At 43.8% G+C, this 19,250-nt stretch overlaps 1 protein-coding gene across 1 annotated transcript in view; it reads left to right on the forward strand.

The window, feature by feature from the left end:
- The window catches only part of cntnap3 (contactin associated protein family member 3), a 79,213-nt gene that overhangs the window by 55,842 nt on the left and 4,121 nt on the right, over positions 1-19,250 (forward strand). Inside the window, 12 exon segments of the mRNA XM_077020623.1 lie at positions 1,757-1,876; positions 2,226-2,423; positions 3,380-3,536; positions 3,804-3,931; positions 4,094-4,264; positions 6,280-6,498; positions 9,381-9,620; positions 9,969-10,193; positions 11,458-11,591; positions 14,780-14,867; positions 17,271-17,483; positions 17,968-18,039. Coding sequence (XP_076876738.1) covers positions 1,757-1,876; positions 2,226-2,423; positions 3,380-3,536; positions 3,804-3,931; positions 4,094-4,264; positions 6,280-6,498; positions 9,381-9,620; positions 9,969-10,193; positions 11,458-11,591; positions 14,780-14,867; positions 17,271-17,483; positions 17,968-18,039 — 1,965 coding nt within the window.

The following is a 19,250-nucleotide window of genomic DNA, read 5'->3' on the forward strand; positions in this document are numbered from 1 at the left end:
TGAAGCATAATTTAATCTCAGAGAAATCTTGGTAAGGTTAATCTATACTGTTTGAAATGCACAGATAGACATGGAACAAAAATCTTTTTTGCTTATTTTTTTGTCGTTTGTTTTTTGAGGATACACAATGGCAGACGGCCCGTTTGTTGTGGTTCACAGACCTCCATCAATGTGTGTGGGGTTGTTTACCTCGATTAAAAGCCATTTCATTGCAAGCCGAGAGCCTTGACATTCGTCTTTTTATTGCCGATGTGCACTCTTCCATCGCCTGCACCACAGCTTCCTGTGCTACTTCCTGGGGGACATCACACGGGGGCGATGCCTTTTTCCAGGGGAGTGGCTTTTCTGGCTTTCATTATCGACCAACTGTAACAACACTGCTGTGACCTCTGCCAGAAAATTGCAAGTGCTGAGCTAGGGCACAGGCGAGGTACTTGTGGTATTCACAATGTCCGCATGACTTGAACATGTGACAAAGCATCGCCATCTAGTGGTATGGAGTAATGACCTTTACAACCTTAAGCTCACTCTCATAATGATTTGGTTAACAGCAAATCTGAGGAAAAGTTCAAACCTTTCAAGAAGAGTGAGAGAGCACAGTCTTGTGTATATGATTGTGAGTCATGTATGAAAAAACTGTTTTTATATAATAATCATATATCTTATTTAAGAGTTTTTTTCTGTTGTTGCACGTGGCTTAATCATAATTAACATAATTACGCTCCAGTCTGAGTTAGATGGATGTTAATAAGGCATTTTCATTTTCCTCAGTCCTCACAGTATTAAAACGTACAAGGGTAATTCAGCAGGCTAGATGTATTGAGATGCTTCATTGTGGCCATGTGTTGTGACAGGAGCGGACGGGGTTACAGCATGCAAATCAACTTCTAGAATATTCCATTGGCAGGCTCACGCCTGGATTAACCAGCCCTATGTTGAGACAACCAGAAAACTCCAGAGTAGATCATTCCCTTCAGAAGCTAGCACAACAACACAAGACAACTCACACTGCTCTGTGTAAAAATGCCAGGGATTTTCAACAGGGACCCTAGTGTGCCACACAGTTTAAAGTCTCCCCTGCACCAGCACATCTGACCCAGCTTGTCAGCTCATTACCGAAGCTTTAATGAGTTGGGTCAGGTGTGCCAGAGAGCCTGAACCTGCGCAGACAGAGGCAACTCGACAGCGCATCTCGGCGCTTAAATAAGAAATGGCAGTATAACTTAGATACAAGAGTAAAAGTCAGCTTTAAATTCCGCAGCGTAGCCAAACACCGAACAGATTGCGAAACATGGCGTGTCAGCAGTGGATCCCCATCCGCAGGCCTGAGCTCTTCCCTGCCCCTCACCCAGGTAATCTGGTATGCTCAGGCACGAGCGTAGAAGTTGCGTTTGAAGTGCGGCTCAGCTGTTCGTGCGGGTTCGGCGCTCACGTTTTCCTGCATGTAGCAGGCATGAAAAATAAATTGCTGTGCTACCTCAGGCGCCGCCCCCCCCCCCCCCTTCCCTTTCACCCCATTCAAATTCATGCTGTTTTGAAGTTGACGCGTATTGAGCTGTTTGCTCTCCAAAAAAGTAGACTTGCACATGAAGTGTCTAATGAGAACTGTCACACTTCATTATCTCTGCTCCAAAATACATTTTCATTATGAGGTGTCAACTGTTAGATGCTTAGACGGAGAGGACACTATGCAGCTGTCTCCATGGCGTTCATCTGTCACGGGACTGGGGGTGACTGGGATTTTCATCTTTGGCAGCCATCTACGAACCATCGTGTGAAGCCTACAAGCACCAGGGCAACACCTCGGGGTTCTACCACATAGACGTAGATGGCAGTGGTCCCATCAAGCCCCAGCCAGTCTACTGCAACATGTCAGGTAAATGTGGCTCGACACACCATCCATCTGAACTTGAGTAATCCACATCTTAACAAGAAGTTAGTGTTGATTTAGGTATCAGTGGCTGGGAAGGCATTCAGCTTAGCTTTACAGTGTTTATGTTGCCTTTGTGATGCAGTGGAAGAGTACTGTAATCTAGGAAATGATGTCGCTGTCCGTAACTTGTCAAAATAAAGGTCAAGCCATGGCATCCTGGGCCCCAGTGCTCAGAGGGTGACGCTTTTATTGGAAACATCTCATTTCCCCCACCTCGTTCTGGCCTCGTTATCATTTGCATAATTGCATCTAATGACTCCCCTCTGCCTCTCCGGCAATGCTCTCCCCACAGATAAAGCGTGGATGGTGATCCAACACAATAACACGGAGCTCACCAAATTAAGAGCATCCTCGGGGATAAGTCAGCATTTAGCCTACTTTAACTATTCCGCCGACACTGACCAGCTCGGGGCTCTAATTACCCAGGCGGAGTACTGTGAGCAGGAACTCTCCTACCTCTGCAAAAAGTCACGCCTCCTAAACACACCAGGTAAGCCCTTTTTATTGAGAGTATCGATCCCCTCCTCTCCCTAAAAAAGGTCAGGCTTATTAAAGAAAAAAAAGGCCCTGCTCGAGCTACAGAGAGCCTGCCGCTCTCACCGAGCTTAAAACCGACAGCAAAAAATTGATTATCACAGTCCGTTTGGTTTCGTCGTCGGATTTAGCCGCTTTTTGTTTGTTTGTTTTTTTTTGCCTCCCAGTGCATTAAGCACGGATGTGTTCATTTAAAGGTGGATTATTCATTTACCTTTTCACTGTATCTCTGGAGTCTGTTTATCATTTGTTTATTTTGTGTGGGTTTAATAATGGGCGGCAACAGTCGTGGCCTATTAGAGGTTGGCTAACTCGATAATAGTTGTCGTTGCCCTGAAAACAAACAGAAGAGGCCCAAGCACTACGGGCCTGCCGTAAATTGCTGTCCATTAGTTGTCTCATTACCGAAGACGCTGATGAGCTGAGAAGAAAGACGATGTCAGACATAAATAAATAATGTTCCAAATGCCAAATGAAGAGTAATGGAGGTGACTGTGTAGTCCTCCTGAATCCCAGACTTGCAGGCTTTAGACGGATGGAAGCGAGTGGAGGAGTGATGAAAGGGTCAGATCAATGCCAATCTCTCTCCCGGTGTTTTAGAAAGCAAGACTTCTACTCAATGATTAGAGCTTTTAATTGAGGCTCCCTGTTCATGTTAGTTTTGTTTAAACTTTGCGTACACTTATGCCCGCATGTCGGCAAACGGGTCCCAGTGCATCGGTCCAACCACTATACTCGATGGTTCCCAGTTCCCAGATCATGGCTTACATGGCCATGTCTAAGCATGTCATAATGATATTTTTTGTCTGCATGTGATTAATTGAAAAAGCCGCTTGGGGTTTCACTACATTCCAGCGGTGCCATTTTAAGCAGCCTGTTCTGTTGCATTATGGGTACCGTTTGCTGTCACAGACGGGGCACCGTTCACCTGGTGGGCGGGCCGTTTGGGGGAGGCCCACACCTACTGGGGAGGGGCACTTCCAGGAAGCCAGCAATGTGCCTGTGGACTACAGGATGAGTGCACGGAGCCGGAGCGATTCTGCAACTGTGACAGTGACTTGGATGACTGGTACCAAAACCCGCCTGTACCCGCCTGTAACCGCTGTACCCCACTAAAGATGCTCACTATGCTTAGAGCCAGCTCTGGGGTGTCTGTAGTGCTCCAACATTTTCTGAGCTGTTCCGGTTTGGGGCTTTGCAATCCACTGTCAGAATTAATTCTCTGCTTTGTTAGAGAATTATGATGTATGATGACACATCAGAATTTCTGAGCTCGGTTAAGTTCATGTCATTCACACCTAACTGTGTGCGCGTGTTCTGGTTTCATACGGAACAGGGCGGATGACTCGGGTGTCCTCTCTCATAAGGATCATTTGCCAGTCAGACTTTTAGCTGTGGGCGATATCAACAGGCCGGGCTCAGAGGCAGCGTACAGAGTGGGTCCCCTACAGTGCTATGGTGACAGTAAGTAAGAGCCACAGCCAGTCATGCAGTCAGATAGATTGTCAACACGTTCACTTTGTTCACACTGTCATCACCACTCATTAGGAGTGACCACAATACAAACAGTAGCTGAGGGTTTTGGAGCATGCAGTAAACTGTGCCCTAAATGCCTTCTCCCATCAGAGGACTTTTGGAACGCAGCCTACTTCAACAAGGAGACATCTTACCTCCATTTCCCCACATTCCATGGGGAGCTCAGTGCTGATATCTCCTTCCTCTTCAAGACCAGCTCCTCCTCTGGTGTGTTCCTGGAGAACCTTGGAATTAAAGACTTCATTCGAATCGAATTGAGCTGTGAGTATGCCCTACTGCCCCTCCCCCACACCCCTCCAGCTCCCCTTATATATGGAAGGATTCTTCTTCCCTGAGGTAAACTTTATCCTGAAGGGGATACAGTACTTTTTCGGTGTTCATACATAAAGGCAAGCTGAGAGCGAATCAAAGTGCTTTTAGTATGAAGTTGTCTCACAAAAGTAGGGCATTAAAAAGCATATACAGTTGTGTGTGCTTTTGAGTCCAATAGGAAATGTGTGTGTGTGTGTGTGTGTGTGTGTGTGTGTGTGTTGTTCGCCTGCTTTCTTCCATACATTTCTGCTTTTTATATGGCTGTCCTGTTTACAAAAGCGCGTCTCTTATTACAAAAGGACAAAGAGTCTCGAGAATCCACCATGTGAATATATCATTCTGAGATGGCCCCCTAAAGAGAAACTGTTGCATAGCTGCGCCTGATATGCACCGTGGGCTGGAGGTTCTCTTCTCTGCTGTGACCAAATCCACGTCAGCGTAAATAACTTCAGTTCTTCCTCTGGCTCATTTTGACCCCCACAGTCTCATAGCAACTCACCTGCTATGCTTGTCATTACCTCCACAAAAATCTACGCATGCCGCCGAGATCACGTGTTAGTGTTTGTTCGCATGTGAACAAAGATTAAATTCTTTGCGCACAACAGGCCCATGTGATGGATGAGTGGAGCACAGGGGAAGACCTTAACAGGGCCCGGCCACTCATTCTTCTATAATGACAAATCCTTTGCCTGAGAGAGCTCAATTAACCTCTCATTATGTTCTCACTGAGTCAGGAGTCTGGGGAGGATGACCGCGCAAGACACTAACCTGAAACAGTCCGCACCAGAACACGAGATCCGTCAGCGCTGCGTGCGCCTGTCGCTGTCTGCGCGGTCACTGCCTGCGCTGTAATCGGCAGTGGGGTCACCGACTCTCCGCGACACATTTTCACCAAGCGCCCGCGCAGTGAAAATGCAGTGGCCGCAGCAATCGTTAATTGGATAATCCGGACGTCTCCACTGCGCATATTCGCTTCTCCGTTCGAGTCGCTGCGACGAGGCCGTGCCGTTTGGGGCCCAGGTATGGCCGTGCCGCATGCCGTGAATAACAAGGAGGCAGTAACACGCGATCAGCGTTTTCCTCACAGCTGCCCATGCTGTCAGGGTTGCCGCAGACAGAAGGCAGACCTTCTCAGCGTGGGCAAGGACCCCCCTCATTAAGAAGCATTAAAAACCAAGCGTGTCTTGCAGATTGGACATCAAGATGATCTGGAACCTGGGAAGACTGCCGAACATATGTGCAGAATGAAAAACTAGTTGCTTCAGAAATGCATTCTAGAGGAAAAAGGATTATGAATTATTCAAAGATGCAGGAAAGCCTCTCCTATGGATGACTATTACAAACAAAAGAAGAAGAATTACATTTCTTGTCGAATGGCAGATTTTTGTTAATGAGGATGATGTTGATTATTTCTATACAAGACACTGAGCCCAAAGCCAACTTTAGAGGAGAACCCAAGGTAATGCGGTTCTAAATGCTTCGTTCTGTTTGGGAAATTGTGCTGCAGATCTCAGTCTGTTGGCTATAAAAAGTGTGAAGTTTCTTTCATCTCTCACTGTAAATCTTGAGTGTCAGGGGGTTCACATCAAGAGACAGATTAAAAAACACGCAGAGATTAAAGACTTTACGCTTTCTGTTCTCGGACCTGCTGCTAAATCTCCTCTTCCCAGTGTTACTTTCAAGTCGCTACACAGCTCTTGTCACTCAAGAAGTAAAAATACCCTGATTCCATTTCTCCTTTGACTGTATTTGTCATGTTTTTGATAATCACATCTTATTATTCTAACAAAGCAGAGCAATTACCCACCCACACATACCCCTCATTTATAATGACCCATACTTTATACATGTATTCTATAAAAAAAAATCTCTGTTATAATGCACTTATAATACACTTCACTATGTGAGATTTTCAGTAAGGCTCATGCTACCCACTCTAATGAAGACCCCGCCTCTTTTACCAGCGCCGACCGAGATTGTATTCTCGTTCGACGTTGGGAACGGGCCCTTGGAGGTGCGGGTGGAGACGCCCACAGCCCTCAACGATGAGCTCTGGCACCACGTGCGTGCGGAGCGGAACGTGAAGGAGGCATCGCTCCGCGTGGACCACTTCCCTGCCGCACGCCAGAAAGCCCCAGTCGATGGCCATATCCACCTGCAGCTCAACAGCCAACTGTTCGTAGGTAAGGGAACAGGGGTCTCTGACTCCTGCCGTACATCATCCACGTCCAGTCAGACCGGCTAAACACAAGACACTACTGTAGTCTGACAATGAGAATACAAGACTGGGTGTGTTGGACGATGGCTTTACAGTAGGACTTATAGAGCCCAAAATGAACACTTATGATTAAAGATTGTAATTTTTTTTTATTTAAGTAGAAGGTTGGTGGCAGTCTCAGAAGACCTTTTAGCACAGAAGCCAGTCTCTGCTAAAATACTGCATTAAGCAGGGCCTAGAAAGAAATAACCTTTCTATGTAAATGTATAATAAAATGTAAGAGCTAAAGTAAGTGGCCACCAGTTTCTCTCGCTTACACAGATTTAAAATAGATGTATGGTTATGCAAATTATATTCAAATTAGGGCAGTGACAGTTAACACTTTAACGCACATGATTAACTTCAGTATAACGCCTCCCTTTTTATTATGTCTGACATATGTCATTAAGGTAAAAAGGGTCAGCTATTTTTAAACATTAATTCTTCATCCCATTTTGCTTTTAGAACCTTTGACATACTGAGCAAAATGTCTTAGCTTCTTTGCTGCAATTACTATAGTAACAAATAGAAGTAGGTACAGTCATGGTCATCAGTGTCCTCTCTGTGCAATATACCTGAGTTTTCAAAAGATACTTGATATGCTACTTTATTAAGAAAAAAGGTGAACTTTACAGGAGCCAATTTCAAATGAAAACTATCGGGTTTTTTTAAAGGACAAAGTCTTATTATCTGCATATTTAAATTTCAAAGTACCACATCTTTGAATAATCGCTTGAAGTTTTTTTTTTTTTTACATATTTGGCTCCCAAAGGATTAACACTTTCATGTCTTGAAAATTAAGAAGAACCATTGGTTCCGGTTCCCACCTGTCATTAACAAACTTTGTTATGACAGGAAAGATCCTTCTATCTCTTTCATCTCTCTTGTACCACAGTTTGAAAAAGCGTGCTACCACTATTAAGTGTTGTGCTCTTACGAGTGGTATCACGATGTCCAGCAAGGGTACAGCAGGACTTTTATGACTTCTTCTGCTTGTTGATCCAAGGAGTGATATTTCTGTGTTCACCCGAGACACGAGAACATGGACAGCATTAGCCGCTAGCAACAAACTTAGTTATCTGTGGCATGTTGATGTTTTTTGCTGTTTGTTTTTTGTTTTTTGGATGGGAGTTTCTACTCGTCATTTCTTGACCCCATGAAGCTGAAACACAAAAACAAACGTACAAAATGCTGGACTCTTCATCATTTCCCCGGCGACCAGGTTTTATACAAGATACCATCATGAGGAAGCATTGCAAATGTCCTGGTCTAGAACCCTGATTAGCAAGTCAAGGGTAACAGTGGCTTAGAGAACTTGAGAAAGAAACCTTAAGACTCAGAAAGGGACCCCATCCTTGTCAGGGTGACACTGGATAGTGGAGTTAATATATAAAATTTATGTTGGTGATTAGTGTAGCAATTAAAAATTGATGACTGCTGAAAGGTTATCTGCTTTGCTAAAAGTTTATATAAAATTAATTGGGATGTAATTTCACCCCAGTCGGTTAGACAGAAAGAATGAGTACGAGGAGCAGAATCAAACACATGTCATGTCAATGGACACAGTATTTCCTGTTATCTTCCCTTTTGTCTGTTTCCATATTAACAATTTGCTACACCTTTATAAGTAAGACAAAAAATGGCCCACAGTGTTACATATGCGCAGCCAAAATATGGTAATCCCAAACCAAATTAAAGAAACAGTTACACCGCTTGACAGGTACTGATAACAAAGCCATGTTTCCCTGCTACCTCATTTAAACCATTCAAAAAACAGCACAGCCACTCTCTCCACCGGCTTTTATCTCCCTAACTGATTATAGTCTCTGGGGATAGTAGTTATGAAAAATAAACCCCTAGGAAAACAAGCATGGATGATGATCCTTAATCTAAAGACAAATATAAAGGATTTGTGTACTGCTCTCCTCTAGTGTGGATCAGCCTTACTGGAAAAACACACCATGAGCAAGTCCATCTGCCAAAGACAAACATAATGATTATAGGCCATGCTGACAAAAGGCATCAGCTCTTTTGCAGGCAGTTGAAATTGGCTGTTGGACTTGATTGATCTACAATCCTTTGAGAGGGGTTGGGTTATCGCTTTATTGTGGTCAAACAGATCTGAAGTTTAGAGATTCTCCTATGATTCCACCATCTCTTCCCTTTATTCAGTGTGGTGTGAGGGCCATCTGACTTTAGGTCTTGAAAACGCTCCCATCTACTGTGCATACACTCACTCATTAGTATCAAAAACAGGGTACTGTAAAGGTGGAGCAGATGTGCATATGTTATATCTTTTGAACAGCCTGTCATTCATACCGCTGCAATGGGCCATTCAGAAGGCAATGTTTTCCCTCCAGCAATTATCATACAAAGGACGACGAGGTGCTGAATGGGATTCTGGAGGAATGACAGAAGCTTTGTCGCGTTTGTTTAGAATCGGCTCGCCCAGATTCAAAGAACAATCGTCATTCTTCCAGGGCTGAACTCTCCCGAATAGAACTCTGTGCGCCAAGGAGAGACGAGAGATGGGCGTTTGACAAAAGCCGACGTCGCTCTACGTGCCTTTTCCGCCTGCAACTTGGCTTTCATCGTGCTGTCATTTCAAATGGCTTTCGCCGTCCGCACAAAGCGCAGACAGCCGCGTGCTCCCGGCGAACGGGTGGGGCGGCGATCTAGTCGCTCTGTGGTTGCGCACCCATCACGTTGTCATCTAGGGAAATAAAAGGAGGGTACAAAAGAAAGAGGAAGTGGAGGAAAACGTGCCTGTCTTTTTTTCTTTCTTTATTCTTTTCACTGGGTCTTTAGGCGGGACCGCCTCGAGACAGAAGGGCTTCCTGGGATGCATCCGCACGCTGAAGTTGAACGGGAAGACGCTGGATCTGGAGGAGAGGGCCAACATCACGCCGGGGGTGCGGCCGGGGTGCCCGGGCCACTGCAGCACCTACGGGGAGCTGTGCCAGAACGGTGGCCGCTGTGTGGAGAGGCACAAGGGCTTCGCCTGCGACTGCAGTGCCTCGCCATACTCTGGAACGTTCTGCCATAAAGGTGAGTGGAGGCGTCGACGCTTTCTCAGTCACTACCGCCTCAGAAGTGTTGCTTAGACGAACCACAACAGAATCACTGTCAGACGACGGCTAGAGTGTCTTTAAGGCCATTTTTATAAAGCACTTAAAAAACAAATCCTAAAACTGATATTAATGAAATGAATGGATGAGAGATAATTAAGCTCACGAGTGCCTTAATCCTGCTATCCCATCTTCGTTTGCTTTCACTTCCTCCGAGCATTCGCAAATTCAGGTGCCGTCACCACTTTCGATTGAACAGCTTTGTAATTGTTCATTCACCGTTCCCAATAACTAGGATTTGCTGTGGTGTATGTTTCTCTTTCTGCAGAGGTCTCTGCGTATTTCAAGCCAGACACCTCGGTCACCTACATGTTCAGGGAGCCCTACGAGCTGGGCGGGAACGGCAGCGCTCAGTCTTCCCCCATGTACTCGGACGTGACTCTGAGAGGGGAGAACATCTCTCTGAACTTCCGCACCAGCCAGACGCCCACCCTGCTGCTCTACGTCAGCTCCTACCGCAGAGAGCACCTCGCCATCGTGCTGAACAGGAACGGTCTGAAACCTCGTTAATCCTCATCACCCACCACCCCCCCCCCCCCCCCCCCCCCCCCCCCCCCCCCCCCGCCCAGCTCATTTCACTCGATGCGGATTAAAGCGCACTCGTCTGGATTAGAGCAGAAGCCTCAGAGTCTCTGAAGGCACGGGCTTGTCCGCCATCCTTGCCGCAGCCGACGTGAAGTTCTTGGAGAGAAAATTACTTTGCGCTCTGTTGAAGTTCATGAAAGGAAGAAACAGAAAAGCTGCAATTTGTGGTCCATTCCGTGGTATCGCTGATACCATACATCTGATAATAATATTCCAGTGATATTTAATGATGGAGAAGCTGCGTTTGGGGCATGATTAAAGCAGTGACCTTTTGGGTTAGTAAGTTTGATCGGGTAGGCAAGATCATTAGGGCTTTACATGATCTATACAAAGCACTCTACTTTTCTTCCCCTATCTCTCTCTCTCTTTCTCTCTCTCTCAAGTTACTGTGTCTCAGATTTCTTCAACTAGAGCCATTTCCAGTCATACAGGCACCAGAACCTCATTGTACCAAACAGTCATTATGGGCAGCTCGATGCATTAGTGTTACCATGGTGACATGGCAATTGACAGTGCATGGTATTAATACCTGTTAGTCCAATTAGGGAAAAAGTTCTAGACAGTTTGCAGATCCCGAGTGTTCTGTCCTGACAGCTAGCAACTCCCACCCATGTTAGATGTGCCCAGTGACATGCACTCTCTCGAGGGTCAACTCACTCAACAGACATGAGAGAGTCTGCCCTGTGCTGTTTATGTTGAAGTCTCATTCTGGGAGCAGTTCACCAGGCCTCCCTACTCAGAGTGACAAATTCAGCAGATGGTAATTGATTGTTTAATTAACAATAGCTGTAGCTTTAGAGATTAACCTGCAGTTTTGATGTTGAGGTATTAGACCTGCCAAGAAATATGAAACCCTGAGGCGGATGATGTTCATATCTGCTGGATGTTCAGCACATTATGTTTTTTCTCTCTATTTTCTTATTTTGGTGTGCTGATGAACAGGACACGGGCTGCTAATTCCCTAAAATTATGAAAATGAATGTTTTAGTATGTGTTATTGATAGGGGATTAAATATTAATCCTCTTAAATGACAACTTTGTAGTCCCATAAATACTAACTCCTGCTGTTGCATGTTGATGTTCCCATCCTGATGTGTACATGAGTGTTTACTACCAACGGAGATACCACTGGAAGGCTTTGAGATGAAATGGGGTGTTCTGTGCTCTTGAAGGTCAGCTGGATGTCAAGTACAAGTTACAGAGTAACAGAGAGGCTGAGGTATTCAGATCGAACACAAGGAACCTGGCCAATGGACAACTACACCGAGTAGCCATCAGGAGACAAGCAGAAATCCTCAATATCCAGGTGAGACAGATATAGCATACTCTTCTGCCAGGTATCAAGACATGTTTGACAGTCAGTAAAGTTAGATTTTCAACGCACTACAGCTATATAGGAGGTGTCACCTTTAATAATCTTTCCACTTTAACTGTTGGAGACACGGTTAGGTTTGAAGTCTCATAGAATCACTGTCTGCTGTCCACTACCAAGTCAAATGGTGCAACCACCTACTAACCACTTGATGGAATGGTCCCTCAGATTTGCATAAATTCACATACACATCACAAAATAAACTGGTTCAGCCATGCTTGGTCTCCTAATTTTCCTTCATGGATTTTGAACTACAAAGTTGATACACTTAATAAACTATCAATCTCTATAACTTATTTAAAGCTATACACAATGTATTTAGAAATATATACAGTAAATATACAGGATTACACCACTGACTTCAGTTCAAGAGGTTGGAGGTTCAAATCCCGACCATGGCATGTGCAGTGGCATGGTCCTTTTCACTACTCGCCTTCCTCACTAACAATGGTAGTTTAAACCAGTTAAAAATAAGAGAGTCACAGTGTCTCAGACATCACCGGGGTCAGCAAGGTCTCTGTCAGATGCTGGAGAACCAGAGCAATCTGATGAAGAGTAGGTTATTGGAACAAGCACAAGACACTTATGGACAATATATACATAGAACAGAGGACTGCTGGTATTCCACTACAAAAACAACCCCAGTGTGAGAGGGTATGTGCAGAAGATATGGGAACTATGGGAGCTTCAAAACGCTACATCTAGACTAACACTGAAACAATAAGCAGCCCAGCATTCCAACATCTACAAGCAGCAACTGCTATCACAGTTTGAGATTAACAAGGTACAACATGAATGCTAAAGCAAGGGGGAGCCATGATGACAGGGCAGAGAGAGGATTTCATCATTATCCCCACACCCCAAAATTGGGAACAAAGACCCAGTGAATCCTAGGACAGTCGTAGAAGAGTAGCAAGATCAAGTGAAGAACCTCAAGAGTGGCTGGAAGATGTGAGTACAGCACTATGGATGATCACTACTGTGAGTGTCAATGAGGCCAGCCAGATGATCTACACCTGTGTCACTGTGATAGTTCAGATGCTTGGATGAACAGCATATGAAGGTAGATGAGAAGTAAAACAGGCTGGCCATACTTGATGCCTTGCGGACTGCCAAGCAAAGACTAAAAGATGAACAAGATCTACAAGCCATCTAACGTGTACTCTAAATGGCAGGGTCATAGCATAAGAGCAGACCCACAAATGCAATCCTGGGAAAGCATGTGACGGAAGAATGTATCACACAATAACAATGGCCAGTGGTTGTTGAACCTGAGATTTGACCACAGAAAGTTCCCTGATCAGAATCCAGTAACCCGTCCAAAATTGGGTCTCAAGTGTGAACAGCTAAAGGCCCTGACATGGTCCATACATACTGGCTAAAGAAGGGAGTTGCACTCCATGAGCACCTGACAGCACAAATCAACCAGTTGATAATGGCTGGAACCCAAGTGAATGAAGGAACCCCAGAATGGGGCAGTTCCACCCAGCTACAGGACAATAACTGAGTGGTATGTTCTACCAGAAGGTAACATAACATGTTGAAGGTAGCTACAAGTTCCTTGGAATCCCACAGACAAATGGAAAGGCCACAAGAAGAGGAGACAAGTAAAGTAGCTACACCAAAATACCTTCAAAGTCTGAGACAAATCCTGAGAAGTGAGCTGAATGGAAAGAACAAGATCCAGGCTATCAACTCCTACGCTCTACCAGTCATCAGATACCCCACTGGTATAATAAGCTGTCCATAGGAAAAGATAGAAGCCACTGATACCAAGACAAGGAACTCCTCGCCATGGACACTTAATGTACAGTCTCCAGCACTTTGAGGCTGTACACTAAACAGAAGGAGGGGGCCATGGTCTAGTGAGCATCAGATCCACTATCTAAAACAACCAGGATCCAGGAAGTACACCAGAAAGATGGCCCAAAGTGATTAAGTGCTTAATGAGGACTTCAGTCAGCAGAAACCTGAGGAGGATAGAAATGAGGAGGTGCAGGAACCATCATGGGAGAATAAACCTCTGAACAGTATGTACCACCACAAATAGAGGAAGTGGATGAAAAATACTACCAATGGCTGGAAAGGGCTGGATCGAAAGACAGCATGGAGGTACTAATCATAGCAGCACAAGATACAATATCAATATAATGAATACAAGATCAATAGGAGCTAGGATCTGCCAAACTAAGCAAGACCCCCAGATGCAGGCTGTGCAAAGATACCCCTGACCAGGACATAACATTTTCTGTGTGTGTGTGTGTGTGTGTGTGTGTGTGTGTGTGTGTGTGTGTGTGTGTGTGTGTGTGTGTGTGTGTGTGTGTGTGTGTGTGTATCCTGTTGATCACTGGTTAGTTTTTGAGCACTGACTTACTGCCAATCGGATTTATTCTTTTTGTATGGCAGCTCATTCTCACCACACTATGGCCTTGTAGCCAGCATTACACCAGCTCAAGATCAGACTCAGCAGTGCTAATGGCCTTTTGACATTTGTCCCAGTAAAGCCGAGGCTTATACGACCCTGTGACAAAAAATCTAATGATGAGAATTGAAAGACGTTGCAGTAAGATGGGCTACAGTCATTAGTGGGGAAAAAAGACCCAAAATTAGGAGTGGACACCATGTTGCGGCTCATGTAATATGGAACAAATGCAGTGCTTTTTGCGAAGGAAGCGAACGGTCCTGCGCATTTGCAGCTGCAGCATCTGAAGTGCAGAGCTCGTTGAGCAGTTGGCCTTACAGTCACAGCTTCTGCAGGCACTGCAGTCAATAGGCAATCTGCTCCGCTGAGCTGAAACAAGTCCCAGCCAGAGTGGTGCTCAGCAGATAACCCCCACCAATTAGTCTAAGCCTTCATGATAATCGCATTCGAATATGTAAGCCCAGCTCGGAAATCATTCCCGACACGAGTGTTTCCCATCCCTGCACCCCTCCTCCTGTAGAGTGGCGAGAGGCACAGGCCTACACAACACCACATTTAAATGTCTTTGAAGAGCAGGTTTAATTAAAAACAATGCTCGCCACGGAAGAACAGTCTCCTGATAATTCGAAACATGAAAGCGCCAAAGTCCTTTTCCACTTGACAATCCTCAGTGTTTACTGAAGCTGTTTTGCATCCCCAGATTGACCAGTTTACGAGGGAGGACTTCAACCTGTCATCAGATGTAGACTTCAATGCTATCAAAGCCATTGTTATTGGGAAAGTGTATGGTGAGTAAAACTTGAGTGCTGTAGAGAACCATCTGGGTTTAGCTATTAGTGCTCAATAAATATTCTAAAAAAAAGCTTTCAGGGTCCTGCTTTTAACCCAGTCTGTGTTTTCAGATATACTGGAAGGTCACTGAGTGCTGACCTCAAAGAAACGAATATGAAATCTCCCTGTAATTGATCATTATGTGTCATTATGTGCATTTTGAAGCTGAACACATATTGCAGAGAAAAGGAAGATATATCAAGGGCTCATTTGTGCATTCAAGCCAGCACTTCATTTAGCATTTGCCAGGTGTGTTTACAAATCAGACATTTATTGTGATTTCATGTTACTGCTTATGTTTGGGAGGGGGAGAAATAGGTCACACCAATGTTTGGGTCTGCAAATACGAAGAACAGCAACATCATGTGAGCTCCTAAATGAAGACAGAATGGTTGTGTTAAAATGAGATTAAGAAAGAACAGACCCAGACCATGATTAAATCTAAACCCAGACTATAAAGGATTTTCCAGTGGTGATTTATCATTACCACTTCAATTTCCAGTTCAGAGATTGTTTTTTTTTATCACCAAAAAAAAAAATCACAGTGCCGTCATATGTGAAGACGCATGTGGTCGATCCAGTGGCCAGCACATGTACCTAGATTCCTCCACCATGTTGTTGTGAGTGATGTTGTTTGCTTCAGAACATAGTTTGACTTCTTTTTTTTACATTTTCATCATTGTGGTCCAACTTAATTTGACCCACTGATGTAAAAGACAAAGTTCTAAAAAGGCAAAAATCCTATTGGGTGTTTTCTAGGCTACAGGTGGTGGACTTACTAATGGTGTTTATTTAATCCTATGAAATTTTACAAGTGAAATTTTTTATACAGAATGGTGTTTAAAGCACAAGGTTGTTCCTGATCAGCTAAACTACAATTCAATTGCTTCCGTTCATAATAGGAAATATTCTTCTGCCATCTGTTGTAGTTTCGCTCGGTGCTCCAAAAGTACCAGCTGCTGTTGTTTTTTCATCAAATGATTTTAGAGCCTTAAAACAGAACGAGTGTTTGAAAAAATGTGCCTGAGATTGTTGACTGTACTTTGAAATGAAAGCATTTTCAGTTCCAAAGTGTAGGATTGCAGATCGAAAGTAAAAAAAAAAAAAAAAAAGTAAAAGTTTTATTGTCCAGTCACGTTGGGCTGATTGTCCTTAGGTTTTTCCTCATAAAGCCTCCCATCCTCCATGGACCTCAATATTGGGTGACCCAGAGTAACACTGTTTCCAACCATGCAGCTGACCAAATTACAGAGATTCCCTTGTCTGCCTTGATCTGATTTAATGGATGTGCAGCCCAGGCTGTAGGGAGGGTGCTGCTTTTAGCGCTTGCCACACTATTTAGGCATGATCGTCCTTGTGTTGTTAGCATGAGCTCGGAAGTGAATTACCCATAAGCCCTGTGTTGCTGTAGAGTGTCATCTCAGGGATTAGAGAGCCAACATGTGAGCGGATTCTCCATCATTCCCAGCAAAGCTTTTCCATCGATCAGTCCCCTCAAATTGGTGAATGTGATGAATATAGAATTAAACATGAAACACTCATGAACTGCACCAGTATGAGCCAGTACTGAGCTTGGCTATCAAGGTCTGTATTCATAAGGCATTCTCAGTAATAGTCCTGACCTGGGAGCAGATTTTCAAACTACAATCCACCATAAATGGAGGTGAAATCTGATCCTACTGGTCTTATTAGAAGCACATGTTAGAAGTACTCAGTATCGTTTTTGAACAGAGTCAGAGTCCAGTTCTTTGCTGCAAAGCAAGGGGATTGAAGGTGATGATATTCTTATCAGATTTGTTGGTAGAGGTCTAGGCCAGGAGGCAATAACATGAAGATACACACTTTAAAGCTCTATTTATTTTGTTTACAGTCTTTTTTTTTTTGTTGGAAAGTATGAAAACCTTCAGATAATTCCTCACAAAGGACATGTTTTTTTTTCCTTTAGCACAAAAGATGCCTGAAAGGAATTATTCAAGAAGAAATATTTGTAGACGGTATGGCTGGCTGTGAGATGTGTGGTAAAAGCGAGCGATAGTCTCAGGATGAGGAGTTTTAGTCGCAAAATGGGGGCTATTTCAGTTCAGGAGGAGTATGTTGAAATCAGTGATGCATACACCGTACACAAAAAACACCTCACGTGAAAACATCTCATACACTCTGAGGGCCAATACAGGTGCTGCCATCGAAGTTACATTAACCGCAGTAGTTAGAAGTACTGTTCTTGAATTTGCAAATCAAAATATAATTTCTCAGTTCTTCTCTCACTCTCCGTCTCACCTACTCGCTCATATTCTATATGTCTTTCCATCCTTCCATCTGTCTATATCTCTATATGTCTTTCTCTTTTTCTGTACGTGCAGAATCGGATGAGCTGGATCCGGAGATAGCCCGGCTGAATTCCTTGGGCTTCACAGGTTGCCTGTCAGTCGTCCAGTTTAACGCCATAGCGCCTCTGAAGGCAGCGTTGCTATATCCGCACACCAGTCCTGTCACTGTCACAGGGACTCTGACGGAATCCAACTGTGGCTCCTCCTCCAGCCCCTACGCTGCTGAGACCACCCACTCACTCTTGGGTAAGGCTGGTCAATTTACGCAGGTTGAGACCAAAACCTTCCGTCTGACTTACATTATCCACTTAAATAATCACATCTTTACACATATGAGGGTATGAGTCAGTTCTGCACTGTTTCAAAGTGTACTAAAGTGCAACACTTACTTTCAAATGTAGTTTTTAAATTTCAATTTTTTAATTCTCTAGCCCTTTAATAATAAAAAAAAAAGTTTAAAAAGCCTTCATCAGTGGCTCACTGAATACTTCCACGTCTCTAATTAAATTAGTAACATAATGATTCAAATGTGGCCTATCAGTTTATTAATCTGCATGAGAGAGAATTGAATTTGCATAATCTTTCTTCTCTCTATTTCCACTTTCACGCTCTGTCGCGTTTTCTTGGGCTTGGAGATGTTCCGTTCGCTCAGCCGCATCCTCGGAAATGACGAGTGTTTGATCCATGCTGATCTCTCCCGCTCTCTCTCTCCTCTGTCTCTCTGCTGTAGATCCCTTTGGTACTGTAGGCACAGGCGAGCCTGTAGTCAATGCAATCAGCAGTGACTCAGCTCTGATTGGAGGTAACCACGATCCCAGTGCACTCGGCTCATTTTGATTTGATGAGAAAATGACCGCCGCTCCATGGCGGCTGCTGTCGGGAAATTCTGTTGTTTTATTCCCGTGGGATTGTTGTTTGATTCCATTTGCTTTTCCAACCGCCTCCTGCATCTGGCGCCTCCCCTTTGACTTTCCCGTCCTTCTGCTGTCCTTCTCACGGGCTCGTCTCTAAGACTCGTCTCTCACAAACTCGTCTCTGAAAAAGGACCTGCAAGGCTGCACCTACTAAGCTGTCTAATAATAATCTCAGCTGAGATACATCATTCATCCATTATCATTTATGTTCACTCCATTGCAGTTTGTACATAAACTTCACGTATTTGATGTGACTCCACCTTTTTACAATATTCTAAGATAATTGCATGAAAAATGCTTGTGATTTTGCTGGCTGAATACAAAATGTTGTGGACTGGTATACGCATATACAAAATCATAAAGGACACCAAAACTAATGAAATGTTTAAAGAAATTATTTTCTGATTAAGAGACATTTATTAGTATCTTCTAATGCTTCATCCTTTTCAGAACCACAGTAATGTGGCATTAAATTGGGAAGAGATGTGTTTTGGTAGTTCAATTAGACATTTTTTACTCACCGTAATTAAATGCGCCATGCTTAACTGAATTCAAAGAACAGAACATTTTTGCATACATCTTCCTATGACAGCAGGTATAATGTTGATCTGTGGTAATTAAGCTAAATCGCTAAGCTAAAAAATCTATATGCATGAGAGGGTTGCAGTTTCTTGTTCTTGTATAAGACGGAGTGAGTTGCTTTGAAAGTAATCTGAATTGTTCTGCTCAATTTCACTAGGTAATCATGTTCATTTTTATCATCAAGACACTGAAAAACTATGACAATTCATGAAATTTCTAAACCTTTCTGTAAGTCCAAATACGGTTAGGTTACTGAATAATCTAAATTATGTTTATTATGTTTTTGAATTGTGTCATATCTCATTAATGATTAGCATTATAAATTTCTTTAAATAACCACAGCTATCAATAGCAGTACAGTTCACGTGATGTATTTGAATTCATTTTAAAGTCACTTCACAATACAAATGAAAATATTAATTTTCACACAGAATGGAGTGAAGTGGTTAAACGGCATTAATAGCGGTTGTACAGAGGTTGGATATGGTGCTTCTAGTGTTTGGACCCGGTCCATCAT

This window comes from Brachyhypopomus gauderio, chromosome 10 (genome assembly GCF_052324685.1).
Source record: "Brachyhypopomus gauderio isolate BG-103 chromosome 10, BGAUD_0.2, whole genome shotgun sequence".
Lineage (NCBI taxonomy): Eukaryota > Metazoa > Chordata > Actinopteri > Gymnotiformes > Hypopomidae > Brachyhypopomus > Brachyhypopomus gauderio.